This window comes from Oenanthe melanoleuca, chromosome 2, assembly GCF_029582105.1.
Source record: "Oenanthe melanoleuca isolate GR-GAL-2019-014 chromosome 2, OMel1.0, whole genome shotgun sequence".
NCBI lineage: Eukaryota > Metazoa > Chordata > Aves > Passeriformes > Muscicapidae > Oenanthe > Oenanthe melanoleuca.
In genome coordinates, this window is record NC_079335.1 from 147,419,803 (window position 1) to 147,438,584 (window position 18,782).

At 52.4% G+C, this 18,782-nt stretch overlaps 2 protein-coding genes across 2 annotated transcripts; both read left to right on the plus strand.

Annotated features, from left to right (window-relative positions):
* Positions 1-269: 269 nt before the first annotated feature.
* LOC130250371 (E3 ubiquitin-protein ligase TRIM7-like) lies at positions 270-4,556 on the plus strand. The gene is made up of 7 exons (XM_056485974.1): positions 270-691; positions 1,489-1,575; positions 1,875-2,105; positions 2,331-2,353; positions 2,610-2,725; positions 2,962-2,994; positions 3,882-4,556. Exons 1-7 carry the CDS (start codon positions 287-289, stop codon positions 4,391-4,393), a joined length of 1,407 nt encoding a protein of 468 aa, XP_056341949.1. The 5' UTR covers positions 270-286; the 3' UTR covers positions 4,394-4,556.
* Positions 4,557-5,663: 1,107 nt separating this feature from the next.
* CDC25A (cell division cycle 25A) lies at positions 5,664-18,153 on the plus strand. The gene is made up of 16 exons (XM_056485973.1): positions 5,664-5,953; positions 7,591-7,670; positions 8,713-8,767; positions 9,109-9,141; positions 9,272-9,308; positions 9,665-9,766; positions 10,485-10,580; positions 11,202-11,336; positions 12,025-12,099; positions 12,703-12,852; positions 13,095-13,187; positions 13,628-13,690; positions 13,797-13,895; positions 14,507-14,637; positions 15,552-15,663; positions 17,448-18,153. Exons 1-16 carry the CDS (start codon positions 5,802-5,804, stop codon positions 17,586-17,588), a joined length of 1,554 nt encoding a protein of 517 aa, XP_056341948.1. The 5' UTR covers positions 5,664-5,801; the 3' UTR covers positions 17,589-18,153.
* Positions 18,154-18,782: the final 629 nt, after the last annotated feature.

Genomic DNA, 18,782 nt, shown 5'->3' on the forward strand with positions numbered 1-18,782 from the left:
ACACACACGTGTGTGCAATGACATGGATGCACTCACACACACAAGTGTGTGCAATGCCATGGATGCACACGTACACACGTGTGAGCAATGAATGGATGCATACACAGACGTGCGTGCAATGACATGGCGCGCACACACATACACACACACGCACACATACACACGTGTGTGCAATGAACGGACGTGCTCACACTCACACCCCCACCCCATTCCCGGCCCCCCAGCCCCGCCCGTTCCCATCGACCCCCGGTCCGGTCGGTCCCGCCCCATCCCGCCCGTCGCGGCCATGGCTCAAGAAGTGCTGGCTCTGGGCGAGCGGCTGGCGGCCGAGACCACCTGCCCGCTGTGCCTGGAGTTGTTCTCGCAGCCGGTGCTCACGGCGTGCGGGCACAGCTTCTGCCAGCAGTGCGTGTCGGCCGTGCTGGGGGACCCCCGTCGCCCCGCCGCCTGCCCGCTGTGCCGCTCCCCGCTGCAGCCGGGCTCGCTGCGCCCCAGCCGCTCGCTGGGCGCCGTGGCCGAGCTGGCCCGGGCCATGAGGGTGCAGGCCCGGGCTCGGTGCCCCCAGCACGGCTCGCTGATGGTGCTGTTCTGCCAGCCCTGCGCCGTCCCGCTCTGCGTGACCTGCTGCTCCGAGCTCCAGCACCGCCCGCACCGCGTCCTCCCCGCCGAAGAGGCCGCGCGGGAGCTGCGGGTACGGGCTGGGGGCTTGGGGAGGGGCTGGCTCCGGGCTGGGGCCCCTCCAGGGACAGGCAAGGGTCCCCTGTGGGCACACGTTAGTGTCCCGTCCGGGCACACGGCTGGGCTCCCTTCAGGGACGCTCTGGGGGCTGCTCTGGGTCCCCTCCGTGCATGGGAGGGTCTCCTCCCATTCCCCTCCACAGCTTAGGGTGTGTCCCTGGCCAGCCTCGCCCAGCTGCTGCCTGGGGTCCCTCTCTGGGTACCAGTTTGTGGGCTGGGGTCCTGTATCCCACCCTCCCGGAGCTGCTGGTTCTGCCCACCCAGGTCCCTCTCACTGCCACCCTTCTGTGTCCCTTGTGCCCCAGATGTCACCAGCCAGGGTTTCTCCCACACAGTGTGGGCTGAGGGTCTTAGCTTACTGCAACACAGGAGATAACTCAGAGCATGAGGAGTTTTTTAATACTCCAGCAAATTTATGGAGCATGTCTGAGTTCCTGCTACTGTTGCTGCAGACATCTTTCCAGGAATCCCACTTCCAATGTCAAAAGTTGTTTTTTTCTAATTAAAAAAAATTTTTTAGAAATTCCACAAACTCCAGGGTTTCCACATGAAGTTATTCCAGAAATGGTTCTGGAATATAAGAATGTTTCTGGAGAGGTGGGTGCTGTCTCTGAGCTCAAAACCCTCCCAGGCACTCCCCAGTGACTGCCCAGACTGGGATTGTCTCCACAGGGGTTGGTTGGTGGCATCATCTCCCTCCTGCGAATGTAACTCCAAAATTACCAAAAATGCTTTTTTTTTTTAAATCCAGAACACACTCCAGAAGAACCTGCTTTTTCTACAAAAACAGAAGGAAAGATTGGAGCCCAAAGGAGACCAAAACAGCCGTGATCTGCTGGTGTGTGTTCCTCTCCATGTCCCCCCACTGCTCACTCCCCTGGCTCCCCAGGAATGTCCCACCTTTCCCTCTCCCCATATATATTTATCTCCTAGTCCATAACAGTGTTCTTTTCTCTCTCCCTCTCTATCTCATACGGCCTCCTTGGGTCCATCAACACCCAGACCTGCCACCCCTCTCTCTGTTCTCCCTGGTGTGTTTTTTTCCTGTACCAAACCTCTGTGTGTGATCTTTGCCCCCTCTGTGCAGCAGCAGCTGGAGGCTGGGCAGGCTCAGGGTCTCTGTGCTGTGCCTTGCAGATGAAGGTGATGTCGGAGTTGCAGCGTGTGCCTGAGACCTTTAAGGAGCTGCAGCAGTTCCTGAAGGAGCAGGAGGAGATGCTGCTGGCCCAGCTCCAGCAGGTGTCCCAGGAGCTTGTTGAGAAGAGGTGTGAATACAGCTCCAGGGTTCTGGAGAGGGAGTGGCTGCTGGACATGGTGATTGCACAGATCAAGGAGATGCAGGACAAGCCGGTGGTCGAGTTCCTCATGGTGAGGCTGCATCCCTCACTGGGCACTGTGACCCCTGGAGGGGCTGGGGACACCCAGCTGGCACCTGCACACCCTGTGCCCGCTGTGGGTCAGAGCCCTGAGGCCAGGGAGGGTTGGGATGAGGTGTGGGTGACCCCCAGCCCCCTTAACCTGCTTCACTCAGCTGGGCAGCCACTGCAGCTCTCTCAGCAGTGCCAGAGCTCACCTGTATTTTCTCTCTTCCAGGATGTTGGCAAAATCCTGAGCAGGTACGAAACAAGCTTGATGTCCCTCTCCTTCTGCACAGCTCCTTTGGGCAGAGGTTTGGGAGCGCTGCAGGAGCTGGGAGGGAGGTGGTTTTCCCCCCTGAGTATTTGGGATTTCATGTGCTGTTACTGGGAACCCCTCCTAAAGATGGGGTTCCTGTGCTGATAGCTGGGACCGAGCTCCCCTGGGTTGTGTGGCTGCAGGGATTTCCCTGTTTCCCTCCTGGCTCTGAGCTCCTCTCCCTGTTGTTCTCTTCAGCTTTAAGGCAGCCAGCACCCCAATCCCAAAGCCAATTTCCCCCAAGCTGCAGAGGAGAGTTGAGAGCCTCTCTGAGATGAGCCAGCTGGTTGTGGACATGGCAGCCAAAATCAAAGGTAAAGCTCTGCTGGGTCCTTGCTGTGCTTCCCCTGGGCTTGGCTGGCAGCTGGAAATCCTCACTGCCTGGTGCCTCTGCCTCGGGCTCAGGAGCAAAACTCCTGCTCCAGATGGGAACCGTCCCCAAGATGGGCTTTGCTGGAGCTGGGGCTGTACATCTGGCTTGCTGCCCAGATGGGGAGCAGGAAAGGTGCCACAGGAGAGACACTCATGCATCTTCCTTTCCTTCTTCCAGTGAACCTGCAGAGCGGGGTAGTCTGGGAAAAGGGTAAGTTTGTGGGGCTGGTGAACACAACTGAGGGGAAAACCTTTGCAGGATGAGTTTCCTCATGTCCTTGGTGCAGGGATAGGCTTACACCACATCTAAACCCAGCATCTGTGTCCTCGTGCCAGGCAGCACCAGGGATGCTGTGCTGTGATACCAGGCAAGGGCCAGGACAGCAGGAGGCCATGTCAGGCTGTGCCCAGTTAAGCAGAGGGGCTGTACATGGTTTTTAGGCATTTAGGTGTGATCAGAAGTTCTTTTGCAGGTGCTTGGGGCCCACAGGATGCAGCATCACTGGGCTGAGGTCTGGCTGTCACCATTTGTGCTGAAGCTGCTCTCCACACTGTATTTTTGGGATGATGCCCTCGAGCACAGGACAGTCGTGCCTCAGTTTCCCTCCTGCAGTCCCTGGAGGAGTGGGTTTAGCAGAGGATCTGGGGTGGTGACACTGCACAGTGACACCTGTGTGGCTTTGTGGGATGGCCACGGGATGGCAGCAGAACATCCCTCATGGATGGGCAGCTCTGGCTCTGGAGTGTGGTTACTTGCAGGGTTCTGAGCTGGGTGAGCACTTGTCACAGGAGCAGGGGCTGGCCTGGCCCCTCTCCTGCCTGGCAGCAGTGCCTCCTCACACCCACGGGATGTGAGCAATAGCCAGCAGGTCTGGGAGCAGGTTTGGCAAAGCCCATTGTGCCTGTCCCCTGTGTGTGGGGACACTGCCTGCCTCAGGGAGCATCTCTTCACCCTTGGGTCCCAGCGTGGGCACAGTAAGGGTCCTGTGTCCCATGCCCACTGTGCTCCCTGGACACATCCCAGCCCCGTGGTGCAGAGTGGAGAGGTGCTGGTTCTCTTCTCAACAGGCACAGGCTGATGTTTCTGTCATCCCTTAGAGGAGGTGATGCTGGACCCAGAGACAGCGAGTCCTTACCTGATGCTCTCACGGGACCACAGAACCATCTGGCGCCAAAATGGAAAACGAAACCTCCCTGACACCTCCAAGAGGTTCACAGGCAGCTTCAGTGTCCTGGGCTCCCAGGGGTTCACATCTGGGAGGCATTACTGGGAGGTGGAGGTCGAGAAAGGGGTCGACTGTGCCATGGGAGTGGCCCTGGAGTCTGTGCCGAGGAAGGAGTCGCTCCCCGTGGCCATGGAGAAGATCTGGGCCCTGCGACTGTCCTGGGACGGCCAGTACAGAACATTCCACATGCCCCCTGTCCTGCTGGCATTCAGGGAAGAGCTCCAGAGAATCAGAGTCCACCTGGAATATGAAGCAGGCAGAGTGACCTTCTACAACGCAGAGAGCATGATGCAGATCTTGCAGTTTGAGGCCACCTTCACTGAGAGAGTCTTCCCGTATTTTTGGGTCTGGTCAGATGAAATGCACATCCGGCTGTGTGACTGATAGGGTCAGATGGTTGCCGGGCCCCTGCCGTGCCCTGGGCTAGCTGAGCAGGGAGGAGCTGTGGGAATGGCTCAGATCACCCTGCAGCTCTGGATCCCCTCTGCGATTTTCTGCATCTCCTCTGGCTGAGTCCTTCGGAGCATTAAAGAAGTGTTGTCCTGCCTGGGGGTGTCTGCGTGCTGATATCCTGGCTAAATCCCACAGTGATGGAGTCCTGCCTCTCCCTGTGGGCACTGAGGGCATAAAATAATCGGGAGTGAGGAGGGAAGAGGCTCTGATTGTCCTTGTTGCTGCTGTGCTGTGCTGGAGGATGCAGCCACCCGCACACAGGAATTCAGGCTGGAGCCATGAGCTGATAATAGTGGTGATAACTGCTCAAAACGTTTGTAAAAAAGGAAAATGCTCAGGGGAGTGAGGGCACGCCTGGAAGAGCAGCAGGAGCTGGGGGTGTGATGGGGAATCTCTGAGGTCTGGGGTGGTTAGGGAAGGAATAAACTCTGTCTAACCCAGGAACCAGGCAGAGGGATGCAGGTTGTGGGTCGTGTCCTAGAGATCTTCTGAATCCAAAGTGATCAACTGGAGACAGCAGGACCACCGGAGAGACATGGCAGAGGATCTGCCAGGGACTGGACAGCACAGATCTGCCAGCCCTGAGCTGAGGAGAAGCTGTGTATCCTAAAAAGTTTGTCTGGAGTAGAAGTGGGGGGCTGTCCTGCTCGTCACTCTGTGACCCCATCCTGGTGTCGCAGGGATGTGCCCTGCTTTATTTCTCCAGCTGCTCACCAAACGCCTCATTAAGCGGCTTTTGTTCTCATGGAGAGCTCATTTGATGAGAAATGATGTGGAAATGGCTCTTTGAGGAGAAACGATGTGGGAAGGGCTCTTTGTTTCATCAAGGCCGTGCTATCTGCTGAGTTTGTGCCTTTTTTTCTTTAATCTTCCCCATTTTCCCCTCACGCCCAGGCTAAAGGGAGACGGCCGGAAACATGGCGGCAAAGCGGCGGCGCTGTGAGGCGGGAACTACATTACCCAGTATGCAACACAAGGAGTGCTAACGCGGCGCGCCTGCTAGGAATGCTGGGAAATGTAGTCCTCACCGCGCTGGCGCGCATCCCTCCCACCCCGGTTTTGTCGCTTTCCTATTGGCCCAAAGCGACGCCAAGCAACCGCCGTGGGCGGGGCCTGGCCGCGGCGCCGCCGTTCCTACTGGCCGGGCCGCGCGCGGTGGGAGGGGAGGTTTGAAAAAAAACAACCCGCCCCCCGCGGGACTCCGGGCGCTGATTGGCTGAGCTGCGGTTTGGCGCCAGCTTCGGAGCGGGCGACGGGTACCGGCTGGGGTCAAAGCGCTGCGGCGGCCGCGCTGACGGCAGGGACGGGACGGCTGCGCTGGATTCCCATTCCCACTGCCATGGATCCCACCCCGAACGCTTCTCACCGCCGCCGCCTCCTGCTTCTCTCGCCGGCGTCTCCCGCCTCGCCCGCCGTGGTGAAGGCGCTCTTTCAGGATGAGCTCTCGCCTGTCTCCGAAATCCGCCTCACCATGGAGCAGCTGGGGCGCGGGTGAGTCGGGGCGCGGGGCCCTGCGAGCGCTGGGCCCGGGCACCCCCGTTTTTATCGCTTCTGTCGTGATCTCCCCCCAAAAAAAAGCGAGGTTTGAAGGGCTTATCCCCCGCTTCTTCCTCCTCTCCCTCACCCCTATCAGCCCTCCGGGGCACTTTGTCCCCAATCCAGGGCGTTCTTCCCCTCTCCAAGACGTTTTTTCCCCCTGCCGGACCCGCAGCGAGGCTCCCCCATATATATAAAACCCCCGAGGCCTCCAGCAGTCGTTTTCCTTCCGTTCCGTCCACCCCCGTAATTCCCTCCCGCCTTATGCAATTCCCGCTCCCCAAAAAACCCCAAACCCTTGGGATGTCTTTATCCCCCTTCTCAAGCCCCAAAGCCCCAGGGATGCCTTTAATACTTCCCCAGACCCTCGGCGATGTCTTTACTCGCTCCTCTCCACTGCCAGCTCTCAGGAACTCATTTCCTTCCCTATTCTTCCTTCCCTGCCAGCAGCAAGGCCTCGGGGTGCCCATCTGCCCTCACCCCCCAAAAAACCCCAAATCCTCGTGGATCCCTCCTTTTCCTTTCCCCCACCTCTCCTGGGGGTCTCTTCACCCCCTTCTCCCCCCAGCACTGAGGCACTGAAGGTTTTTTTTGCTCCCACACCTAAAAGCGAGGCCTGCAGTTCTCCCAGCCCTCCCCCCAAAACCCGAGACCTCCCGGAGCTGTTCTTCTCCCCACATCCACCACGAGGCCTCAGTTTCTCCCCTCCCACCCTGCAAACCTCCATACCTCCCTTAGGGTCCCCCCACCCCTTTGGTGATGGCTCCCCTCTGTTCTCTCCTCCTGCCCCCATCCCACATGGATCCACGTTTTGGGACATCTTCCCCCGGCCCTGGTTCTATTCTGGGCATCCCCTTCCCTCCTGAGCCTTTCTTGGGCTTCCCTCTCTCCCGAAAATATCTTTGTGTTCCTTCCATGTCCTTCCTCCCTTCCCTGTTCCTGCAGCCTCCTCCTCTCTGCTGTGTCTCCCTGTTCCCACAACTGCAGCTGCTCCATTTTCCTGCTCTCTCAACTCCTCTAATCCCATTATTCCCACAGTTTCTCCTTTCTGTGGCTCCTGTTTTGTCCTGGCCCACTCAGGTCTCAATGGGTTTTGTTTGTTGATTTTCTGGCATTTTCATTTCTGCAACCACCTGCTTTATGGTCCTTCTCTCCTTCAGATTCCTGAGATTCCTGCAAACCATTGGCAGTGCCCCCCCATGGAAATTATTCAGCCCTTTGATTTTTGTAGCCCTGGCTACTTTTTTTTTTTTTTTTTTTTTTAATTAACTATGTGCTGGAGCCTCACTCAAGTAGCTTTTCCCTTCTATATGTGGGGATCCATGTGATTTTTCTCCTCTCTCAGCACTGAGATTTAGCAGATAAAACAAAATTTGGGAGAGAACTATTTATCAAAATGGGTTTGAATTAGAAATTTGACAATTTTCTCTATGCAAAACCTGAATTAAAGGAGTGGCTGCCAAAGAGAGGGTTGCAGTTCCAGGAAGGAAAACTGGGCTCTGATAGAAATCCAGGTGATGCCCACCTGTGCTGTACCTACCTGCAGTGTTGTATTTCTTGCTTTTAAAGCAAATCCCAAATTTCCTTTGCAGGCAGCATGAAAACTTGGACCAAGATGTGGGAACCAAAAATGGATTACACAGATCAGCATCTTCAGAGTCCACAGACTCAGGTGGGTCTTCCTTAATTAAAAAATAATTATTAGGAACTGGAATGCAATGAACTTTTACATGGCACCCAGGGTTTGGAGAGGGAACTATGAGCCTGCAGCTCATGGTTTGGGCTGTAAATGTGGGTTCTTTTTGTTTTTACTTTAATTGTCCTGGAGACTGTGAGCAGTCCTCATTGTGTTTTCTCTCTTTAAACCCAAACTGTGCCAGTGAGTGGCTCTGTCCTGTGTTTTTCTGTTAGCAAGAGCTGGTTGATGATCTGAAACCCTTCAGTTCTGGTACTTCCTGGGAGGATTTCCTGTTTTTCACACGAGATGTTTTATCAGTGAAAATGAAATCAGTTCTCACCTATAACTTGTAGATTCCCTCTGGTACTTCATTGCTGCAGCTCAGGGAAATCACTGTTCCCACCTGGATTTATGCCCCATTTTGAGGGCACTTTCAGCCTAAAAAAGAACTTTATAAAGTGCTAAAGCATGAGTGCAGCTCACAAACCCCAGAGCAGGACAGAGCAACCAGCCTTGCTAAATCCTCACTTTCTGTGGCTCCTCAGGAATCTGTGCTGGAGTGATTTTGGATGTGTCTGTGCCATAATTCTGTGGGGCTGTAAAGTTGTGCTTGGTTTGTGCTCCTGAAGTGCTTCCTGTTAACTCCAGGACATTTCACTGCTGCTTTTTTTGGAATGAGCCCAAAATTTCTTCATAGGAAGATAATTGTAAACATGGCTTTTAAAAAAACCCAAAACCCTAAAGGACTAAATTGCTTCTGAAGGTGTGTGGTGGATAAACAGAGTATCTCATGTGAGTGCCAGCCCAGGCAGGGCTTGGGGAGTTTTTTTAATGATTCCTGTTTTTTCCTCAAGCCATGGCACCTGATGATGCACAGCCAAGCCCCCAGTGGGGAGTGGCTGTAACTCTTATTTATTCTGCACAGGGGTGAGGCTGCAAGTGGGACTTCCCACATGAATTTTCTGGGTCTTTCTGTGGAAATCTGTAGCAGATTAAATGGATATAAATCAGTGGGAAATCTGTGTCTCCTCTGCAGGTCTGGCTTTGGATTCTCCTGGCCCTGTGACCTCACACGACACCATGGAGGACACGTGAGTACCCCTGGCTCCTGGAATCATTAACAAACCTGGAATCATTAACAAACCTGGGCTAATGAGGCCTGGGCAGGGATTTCCTCTGCTGGCACATGTGCACTGGGCTTTCCCTGCTGCACCTCAACATGTGCTCCAGGTTGGAATGCTGGGATTGGCCCTGCCCATCCCAGGGCCCTGCACATGGCACTGGCACCTCCCTGCAGGCTGGGGCTGCACCAAGATCTAAATTGCATTTTTTAATATTTGATTTAAATTTGTGCTTTAAGAACCATAAAATCATTTCATTTGGGAGGAACCTCTAAAGCCTTCAAATCCAACCTTTGTTCTATTGCTTTTAGGTTTGAGAAAGCAATCAAATCCAGCGGGCTGAAGTAAGTATAATTCTATTTTAAATTCTTCCTCAGTGTCTCTTATAGAATTGGGGGGTGGTTGATTTCAATACATGTCACTGCCTTTTTATAGCAAAATATTGAAATAAATTTTGTTTATTTTTTGTTGTAGCCTTCGAATACCTTTCAGAAGAATCCATTCCCTGCCAGTAAGTGAGAGTGGGATTGATGTTTTATGTTTTGCGTTAAAGGATTTAGCACAGTTTTGGTTGAATGCATTTAGTTGAATACTTGTTAATTTTCTGCCTTCAACACCAGCTGCTGGGGTGCTTAATGTCAAAATTGCAGTTTGTAAATTCCCAATCTCACTTAATTTAGTGTGAAATTTCCGTGATGTGCCTCCATCACTGGTGCACTGAAGCATTTTGGTGCCTGTACCAAGATTCCTGCACAGGCTGTGCAAAATTTGCAGAGAATTTTCAGTCTTTATTAACCCTTTTAGTGCCTGAAATGTGCTTGTGCAAGGACTGATGCACAGTCCTGAGCTGTTTCTTCTGTGTTGTAGCAAAGCCTGCTGGGCTCCAGCCCTGCTCTGAAGAGAAACCACTCTGACTCTCTGGACACTGATGCTTTCCAGCCTTTGGAGCAGGATGAAAACAAGGAAAATGTGAGTTCTGTTACTTGTGATGATCCAGTGGGAGGGCAGGGACAGCTAGATTAGCACACCCCTGCAAAGGGAATGTGATGGGAAAGGCTTCAATTCCTCCCTGCCAGGCTCTTCTTCAGGCACAGTTTCACTGAAGGGAATTTGCAGCTCTCATTAGAGTGGCTGCAAACTGTTGGGAGTAATAAAAATTGGGAAAATTTTGCCTAGTTCTGCCTTCATGCCACTGACCCTGATTCATTTCTGGTTGTGATAAATGACAATCTGTTCCCACTGCTTGCTCTGGACAGGAGGTGCCTCCAGCAGGGGTTTGGGGAGGTCACCCCCTCACTTCCCACTGCTGCCATGGGGGGCCCTGGTTCCTCTTGGGTTCAGTGTCCTGGGCCTGCCCTGGCTGCTGGGAATCCTCTGGGGAATGAGGTGTCAGGACACAGCCTTGGCTGCCTCCAGGAGTGATTTATTCTGCAGAGAATTGACAGAAATTGAAAAGTCCTGAAGCCTGTAGGTGATGCCAAAAACATAAATGCAGGATTATGTTAAATGAAACACTCCTGTAAGATCTTTCATTTGAAAACATTCACCTTCAGACTATTCCTGTTGGCAGCAGGGAACTTGAATCCAAAATGTCAGGCAGCTTGAAAAATTGAAAATATAAAGGATCCAAGCAACTTAACACAGTTTAACTTTGATAAAATGATCAATTTGCTGTTTTTTATTCCAGGAATCATTTGAGTTTAAGAAGCCAACCAAGCCAGCTTCCCGTGGCATCCGTGATGGGAGGGGTGTTGCAGCAAGGCAGAATTCATCTCTAGCTCAGGTACTTGGTTCTTTTCAACTAATTCTCACCTCATTCTCTGGGATGAAAATAACTATATCAAGGTTCTAAAGTGCTGATGTCAGTCAGGTGGCAAATAGAAAAAACTTGTTTATCTGCCTGATAAGAAATTTCTTCTCACCTTTGGCTCATGAGAAATTGGAAGCATTGTTCTGGGAAAGACAAGTCAGCACAGAGCTGAGGTTCTGTTCAGTAACTGAAGGGGGTGTGGAGACTAAGGTTGGATTGAAATTATTAGTGAAGTTGATACTTAATGTTCAGGCAGATGCATTTGGAAAAACAGACCCAACTGTGTAAATGCAGCTGGAATTTGTGTCCAGATGTGACCCAGGGAGAAAATTTACCTTGTTCATACCCTGTTGTTTGGAAAAAGCAGCTGAGAAATCACTGTACAGAAACAGAGCTGGGGGGCCAAGTGATGTCTGAGCTCCCTGGGCCCAGCAGCCCTTCTTTACCCTGCTGGTTCCTGCCTGTGCTGCAGCTCAGGGCTGGGAGTAACCACACTGCTCCCGCAGTGCAGAGAGCTGTGGCAGCCCCTCTGTGCCTCCAGCACCTGCAGGGAGCACAGGGAATGCTGCTAAAACTCCTTCTGTCTCCTCTCAGCTGCCCTTGGGGGAACCAGCCTCAGGGGAGCAGGAGAAGTCCAGGGCAGCCTTCCTGCAGCAGCACTCCCTGCCCTCCTCGGAGAGTGAGGATGATGATGGCTTCCTGGAGCTGCTGGATGACCAGGACCTGAAGGTGTGTGCAGAGGGAGTAGAGGGGAGATGCCCAAATCAGCTCTGCCAGAGTTGTCTGGTGTGCTCTGGGTGCTCAAACTGCACCATGCTTTTGGGTTTTTGGGAATCACAGAATCCCAGATTGGTCTGGGTTGGAGGGACCTTAAAGCCCATCCAGTTCTACCCCCTGCTTTGGGCAGGGACATCTCCCACAACAAGATTAATTAGTTCTCATCATCTTTTCTATCTCACACTGGGGTGTCTTTATCTTATAAGTGCTCATTCTTAGTGCAGCCAGTGGGATTTGTTTGGGGTGTGAACAAGTGAATTGTTTTTAGTTTGGGAACTGAGGGAGTTATTTGAGCAGTTGGCATTTTTCTTTAGAACCTTGCTGAAAAAGTCAGAGGTGGTGATTGCTTTGAGCCATTTAAATACAATACTGTTTCCAAGGGAATTTGAAATGCTTAAAGGCTCATCTTTGTTAATCAATCAGTGAATTGATAAACTCATCTTTCCAACATGGCTCAGCTCAGTTCCACTGTTCCCTTAAGAATTGGGCTGATCAATGGAGTTAAATCCCTGGAGGTGCTCTGAATCCAGCTGGAATGTTTGCCTGGGCCATGCAGGAGCTGTACCTGTGGTGAGGTGGATGAGCATGAGCTTTGAAGGTCTCTTCCAAGCCAGTAATTCTGTGAGTTGCCTCTCCCCAGAACGATGAGGAGATGCCCTCAGACGTGTCCAGCCTCTGGACGGCGCCGCTGGTCATGAGGAGAGCAGAGAACAGGGTGAGTGTCCCCACACAGGGACAGGCACTGCCCTGGCAGCTGGGACAGGTGATCCCACTGTGCTCTGCAACCCCAAAAACAGCAGAACAAGCCCTGGCACAGCCCCCTGCAGGATCCATTATCTCTGGAGCAGTTCACCTGGCAGACTTTGTCAGTGTGGAACAATTGGCGTTTATTGGTGTAAAATTTCTTCTTGCACTTCATAAATGTGAGATCTTGACTTCCCTTATCAGAATCTTGGCATATCTGGAATTCACTCTGCACAGACTCACCTGGAATGCTGTAACCTGATCCTCTGATAACAGACTGGGAAGGGAGTTTAGGCTCCAGCAGAGAGCTCCTTAATCTGCTGATTAATTGGCTGCTAATTGGTGTAGAGCACTTTACTGGCTCTTTATCTTGCTTATGATGCTCCAAGCTCTCCCAGTAACAAGTGCTACTGGAAATGTAAAGCCTGGATAATTCAGATTAGCAGCCCCCTGTTGCTGTGCAGTGGTGGTGCCTTAAATAAGGCCAAGTTTGGAATAATCTGAAAGCCTGAGTCGTGTTTATTTTCTTTTATAAATCTTTGCTGGACAACTCAACTCCTCTTCTCCCTCATAGGCCAAGAGGTGCCGGTTGTTTGGCTCTTCATCCATGTCAGGCATTGCAGGAAGAACCACCCAGAAAAGGATGGAGAGATCCCAGGAGGAGAATTCTCCAGGGAAAAGCAAGAAGAGGAAAAGCCTGCCTGGAACTTCTGAGGACTCCACGGTTGGTGGCTCAGCATCCAGTTTGTGCCAGAATTGATGAGAGGGGGGAGATGCAGAGCTGGGGTCTGGTTTGTGAAGGTTGCTGGGATTGTTGGGGCAGCAATTCCATCCTGAACCTGAGCTTTGCTGTGAGCAGGGGGAAGTTCAGGCCTGGGCAGTGCACCCCAGGCTGTCAGCTGTGGGAAACAGGCACTGGATGTGCCTGCCCTCAGTGCTCATGGATCTCTCACCTGTGTCCTGCAGTGTCTGAAGCTGGTGAGGACCCAGCCCTCCACAGCAGAGATTGAGAGCATTTTGGACAGTGACCAGAGGGACCTTATTGGGGACTTCTCCAAGGTAATTCCAGGCATTCCATGGCCAAGTGCTGAATGAAGTGTTTGAAGGGCCTCTCCTGGTGGGGATGTCTCAAAGCAGCCCAGAAAAACACTTCCCTTTATAGAGTCTTTTCTATTCCCTCATAAACCTACCTTGCTTCTTGGAGGTCTTTTTCAACCTTAACAATTCTTTGATCTTCAAACAACCAGGAGAGGCTGTTGGTGAGAAGGGGATGTCCTAACTTAAACACAAAGTGATCCATTTGTGGTTAAAGCCCTATAAAATCCCTCTAGTGTAGGAGCCAAAAACTAAATTCTGTGCCTGATTTTAGCATTCTTAGGAGTTTTAACTCCTGCAAAAATTCTGGCCAGCAGAGTATCTGTTAGAGAGTGAACTGCTGGATGCTGTTCTGTCACCCATGTGACTCACAGCTGGAATTTTCTCAATCCTGTCTCTTCCAGAGTTATTTATTTGACACTGTCGATGGGAAACATCAAGATTTAAAATACATCGACTCAGAAATGGTGAGTGCTCCAAGGGAGCCAGAAAAATTCTTTAGTGGGGGTTGGGGAACAACACAAGAATGGCTTGAAACAACTGACCTCTGTTTTTTGTGGTCTTTTTTCTCAGATTGTGTCTGTGCTGACTGGGAAGTTTGAGAGCTTCATCAAGCAGTGTGTGATAATTGACTGTAGATACCCCTATGAGTATGAAGGGGGACACATCAAGGTGAGTTGGCCCCACAGGAGCAGGCAGGTGCTCTGAAGCTGCAGCCTGAGGTCACTTGGATCCCTGTGGGGCTGATTTTTGTCCAAGCCCTGTGGATATGTTTTTCCTGTCATGCTCAGCCACTACCTGGGTTTGGACACTCAGCTCACATGGGTCATGGAGTGACTGTTCCCTCAAAAGAGGGGACATTCTGCTCTCTCTGAGCAGAGGAAGGGCCTGTGGCAGAGGAGGGGATGTGACACTCAGTGTCCAGGAATCTAAAACTTGGGATGTTAAACTTCATTTCAATGACAGACTTCAAAGAACAAAGGGCTGTGAAACATAACCAGGGAAGGTCACCCAGACACAGTGTCAGAGCCCCTTCCAGTGGCTAGAGGGGCTCCAGGAGAGCTGGAGAGGACTTGGGGACAAGGGAATGGCTCCCACTTCCAGAGGGCAGGGATGGATGGGATATTGGGAATTGGGAATTCCTGGCTGAGGAATCACACACAGCCAGTTCTGACTGTCGGTGCTGTCCTGGTGGTTTTTGCAAACCCAGCTGAGGAATTGGCTGCCAAGGAAGTGGGATGAGCATGTGGCTGTTCCTTGCACTCACTGCTGGCACCTTGCAGGGTGCCATAAACCTGCACATGGAGGAGGAGGTGGAGGATTTCCTGCTGAAGAAGCCGATCCAGCCGTCGGAGAACAAGCGGGTGATCGTGGTGTTCCACTGCGAGTTCTCCTCGGAGCGGGGCCCTCGCATGTGAGCTCCTGGCCCTGTCCTGTCCCTGCCTTCCTGGGGGGTAGCAGCAGGCCTGGGGGTTCTTTCTGACCCCCCTGGGTGCCCTAGGCACTGAACTCCAGAGCTCTATGGCTCCTACTCTGAGCTCTTAGGCTCTTACTTGTTGGGTAGTTTTAAATAAGCAAAGGTAGTTAATAGTTAAATAGGTTATTTATTACAAAGCACATCAGTGTCAACCAATAGCAAAAGTAGTGGCAAAGCAATGGCAAAAGCAGCAGCAATAAGCAGTAAGTGAATGGCTAGAAGCCCTGGGAAAAGCCAATGGCTAAAACACCAACTCTTCCCCAGTACAAACTCTTATAGAGGATTTTTCCAACAAGCTAGGATGCAAACTCAGACCACCACTCCTTAACCTATAGAATTCTAGTTTCTTAGCACACCAGGTTACATGTAGAACTACACATACAGTCTATTTTGTTCTGTCTAAGAAATGTAAGTAATATTCTTCCTATAGCTCTATTATGTCTAAGCACTGTCTACAGTTGTGGGCTTGGAGTCTCTTCTGAAGATTTCACCTCAGCACAGGGGGCTGGCCTGGCTCCAGGGGCTGTGCACGTGCTGCTTGTCACCTGTGGCAGAGTTTGGCACAGCCTGGGCTGTGCTGGAGCCCTGCAATGTTCAGAGGGGAAAGGAAATTCTCTGAGCTGTGGCTGTGGGGCTCCTCAGCGTCTCCCTGCCAGCTCCAGCTCCTCCACTGAAGGATGGGGGGTTTGGGGTGCAGCTTTGGGGGGAGTTGGTGGGTTTGACATGGATTTGGGGTGCAGCTTTGGGAGTTGGGGTGCAGCTTTGGGAGTTGTTGGTGGGTTTAACATGGATTTGGGGTGCAGCTTTGGGAGTTGTTGGTGGGTTTAACACAGGATTTTTTCCCCCTGCAGGTGCCGGTTTGTGAGGGAGCAGGACAGGCTGAGCAATGAGTACCCCAACCTGCACTACCCAGAGCTCTACGTGCTCAAGGGGGGCTACAAGGATTTCTTCTCCAGGTGCCAGGTGAGTGACATGGATTCCTCATCCCTGGAAGTGTCCAAGGCCAGGTGGGATGGGGCTTGGAGCAGCCTGGGATAGTGGAAGGTGTCCCTCCAACCCAAGCCTTTCTGAGATCTCTTTCACACTCAGAGGAGAAACAGTAGATAAATAATATTAATTTATTGCTACTCAAACTTCTTTAGGGCAGAGTGGTTTGGCTGGGGGGCTTTTCCTGCTCTTTCTCTCTCTCTATGGGCTGTTCCCAGGGCAGCTCAGCCTGTTCCTGTCTCAGAGCTGTCTTCTGCCACAGCTGAAGGGCTTCTCCACTTGTCTCAAGAGTAAAATAGAAATGGTTTCTGCCCCTTTGGAACAAACTGTCACTCAGAGAAAGGATTTCAGTCTGCTCAGACAGGGCAGAAGACAAGGCTTGACAGTAATTGCTGGATAATAAATGGAAACCTGAGGTCTTGTACAGTCCTAAACTAGAAAAATTGAAAACCTGAGCTGGGATTTTGCAGCCTCTAATTGAGACAAGGAAACTAAACCCCCCCAGCTCTTCCCAGCACTTCAGGGTGGGATTTCTCCTGTCCCTTGGCTCCTGCAGCATTTCATGGTCCCAGTGCTGCTGGGATCTGTCCTGCTGCTCTGACACAAACAAGTCTCAGGTCCTACAGCCCCCACACTTCCAATCATCCCCTGAGAGATGGGAGAGACCTGGCCTGTCCATGGCCAGCTGGGTGGGGCTCTCAGCTCCTTCCCTGGGGGGTGCTGGGGTTGTTGGCAGCCAGTGGGTTTTGGCTCTCTGTGATCTGGGCTGAGGGACACCCGGGGGTTGGGATGTCCCCGTGAATTTTGGGTTGTTCTGAGGAGGGGGGAGCGAGGCCTCAAGGTGGCAGCAGGGGACAGCCAACGGGAGCTGTCCCCAGGCACAGGACACACTGCTGTCCTGGGATCAGGGAATGCTCTGGGCTGGAGTCAGAGCAGGGATTGCTGCTCCTGCCTGGAGGGAATCCACAGCCTTGGCACCATCAGCTCACACTGAGCTGGAACATCCTTCCACTCTGTGCCTCTCCAAGGTGAACTCTAAACCAGCTCAGCCTGTGTGTTGTCTGCCAGGAAATTTGGGATGAGAGCCCTGTACACAGAGCCCTTGTTTTGGTGGCTGTAACCTGAACATCCCTGTGCTTTGTGTGTCTGTCCTGGAGCAGGGGGTCTGTCCCTGTTTGTCCAGTGGCTGCTGCTGCTGCTGGCATCACTGAGAATTTGGTGAATCACTGGTGACTTTGGGGTGAAATCCCCTGGGAACAGGCCCTCTGCCTGAGGTGAATTTGGGGTGATATTCAAATAAGAGCAGCCAAGATTTGTGCCAGTGGGATTATTTCAGCACTGGTACCTGTTCCTTTGTGGGGTTTATGTGCCAGCATGGACAAACTGGGCAGGAGGTGCTTTTTGGCAACCCCTGGGTGTTTCTCTCACAAGTAAATCATGGAAATCCTGAGTTGGAAGGGACCACAAGGAGACCAGCCCCTGAATGAGGGATGCTGAGGTGGGGACAGCAGGTACAGGGATGAAAAGCCTGGTGTTTTATCCCTTCCCCTCACCCCCTGGAGCTCTTCCAGCCCCACACACCTGCCCTGGCACACAGCACTGCTCCAGCCTGGGGCAGGACCTGCCACAGCCACCCACGGGTGACAGAGCAACATCACCTGAGCATCCCCGTGCTTTGTGTGTCTGTGCTGGAGCTGGAGCAGGGGCTCTGTCCCTGTTGCTCCAGATCACTGAGGTGACCCCAGCTCCTGTTTCCCCAGAGCTTCTGTGAGCCCCAGAGCTACAGGCCCATGCACCACAAGGACTTCAAGGAGGACCTGAAGAGGTTCCGCACCAAGAGCCGCACCTGGGCCGGCGAGAAGAGCAAGAGGGAGATGTACAGTCGGCTCAAGAAGCTCTGAGGGCTGCAGGGAGCTGCAAGGACTGCCCAGCCTGGGGGCTGCAGTGGGAGAACCACTGTGTTCCTGTGCTCCCCCTCCTCCTCCCTGGGATCAGCTGGAGCTTGGCCCCACCAGCCGGACGATCCCGGCCTCGGGATTCTTTTGGTTACGTTGCTTCGTGAAAATGTTGTGGCTTCTCGTGTTGTGTGACACCCCCAGATGGCCCAGGGCGGGTGGGGACAGCCTGGTGGGGCTGGTGGTGTCAGCACTGCCAGGGATTTGTAGTGCCTGTTCATTTTTAAATGCTTAATTTTATTTAAATACAGTCAAATGAAGCCAATGCCACTGCAGTTGGATCATCTGGATTGTACTTAAACCTTGTTTCTGCTGGGGGGGATGGGGGGTCATTATTTGTCTCAGCTGCAGTTTTGGTTCTGTGTATTGTCTTGGGGAAGGAAAATGGGAAATGTCCCCTGATGGCTCCAGATTCCCACATGGGAGAATGCTGTGGGGAGCCTTGGGAGCCCAGCTGAGGGAAAGTTGCATCTTGTTCATAAACATCACGTTCACCTCGTTTACTCCAGGCTGTTCTGTCTCCTGGTCTGTTTGTGTTGGTTCTGGAGGAGTTGGTGTTTCAGTGGAGGGAGAGTTTTTGGGAGCTGAGGGGATTCAGCACTTGGGTGATGCCAGGATTGTCAGTGGTGTCACTGCTGCCTCTGAGCCTGTGAGTTCTCTTTATCCTGAAATGCTGCCAGAGCAGATCCTGGCTGTGAGGGATCCCAGGAAGCTGCTCTGACACTGCTGGGAAAGGCAGGAACTGGAATTTATCTGTGAGGGAAGCAGAACATCCTTGCCTGTGCTGGACCCCCCAGCTGAGGAAGTTCTGCAGCCCCAAACTGATTTGCTGCTGGTTTTGGGGTCACTTCAGCCCCAGCTTCTAAATCCATCTTCCTCACACCAACTTCCCAGTGAAAACTGGTGCTCCTGGGAAACTCCACAGGCCTGGGAACTTCCTGATTCATTCTGTTGTATCCCTGTCAAAAAATACTGAAATGGAGGTGTCCTCTGTGGAATTTTTTACTTTTTTGTTTGTTTGTTTTTTGGTTTTTTGGGGGTTTTTTTTGAAACCTATTTCTTAAAACCTGCTGTTAATCCTTTTGCTCCCAAGAGGATTAAACTTGGAATTCTTTCTTGTTTAAAAAAAACCTGGAATGT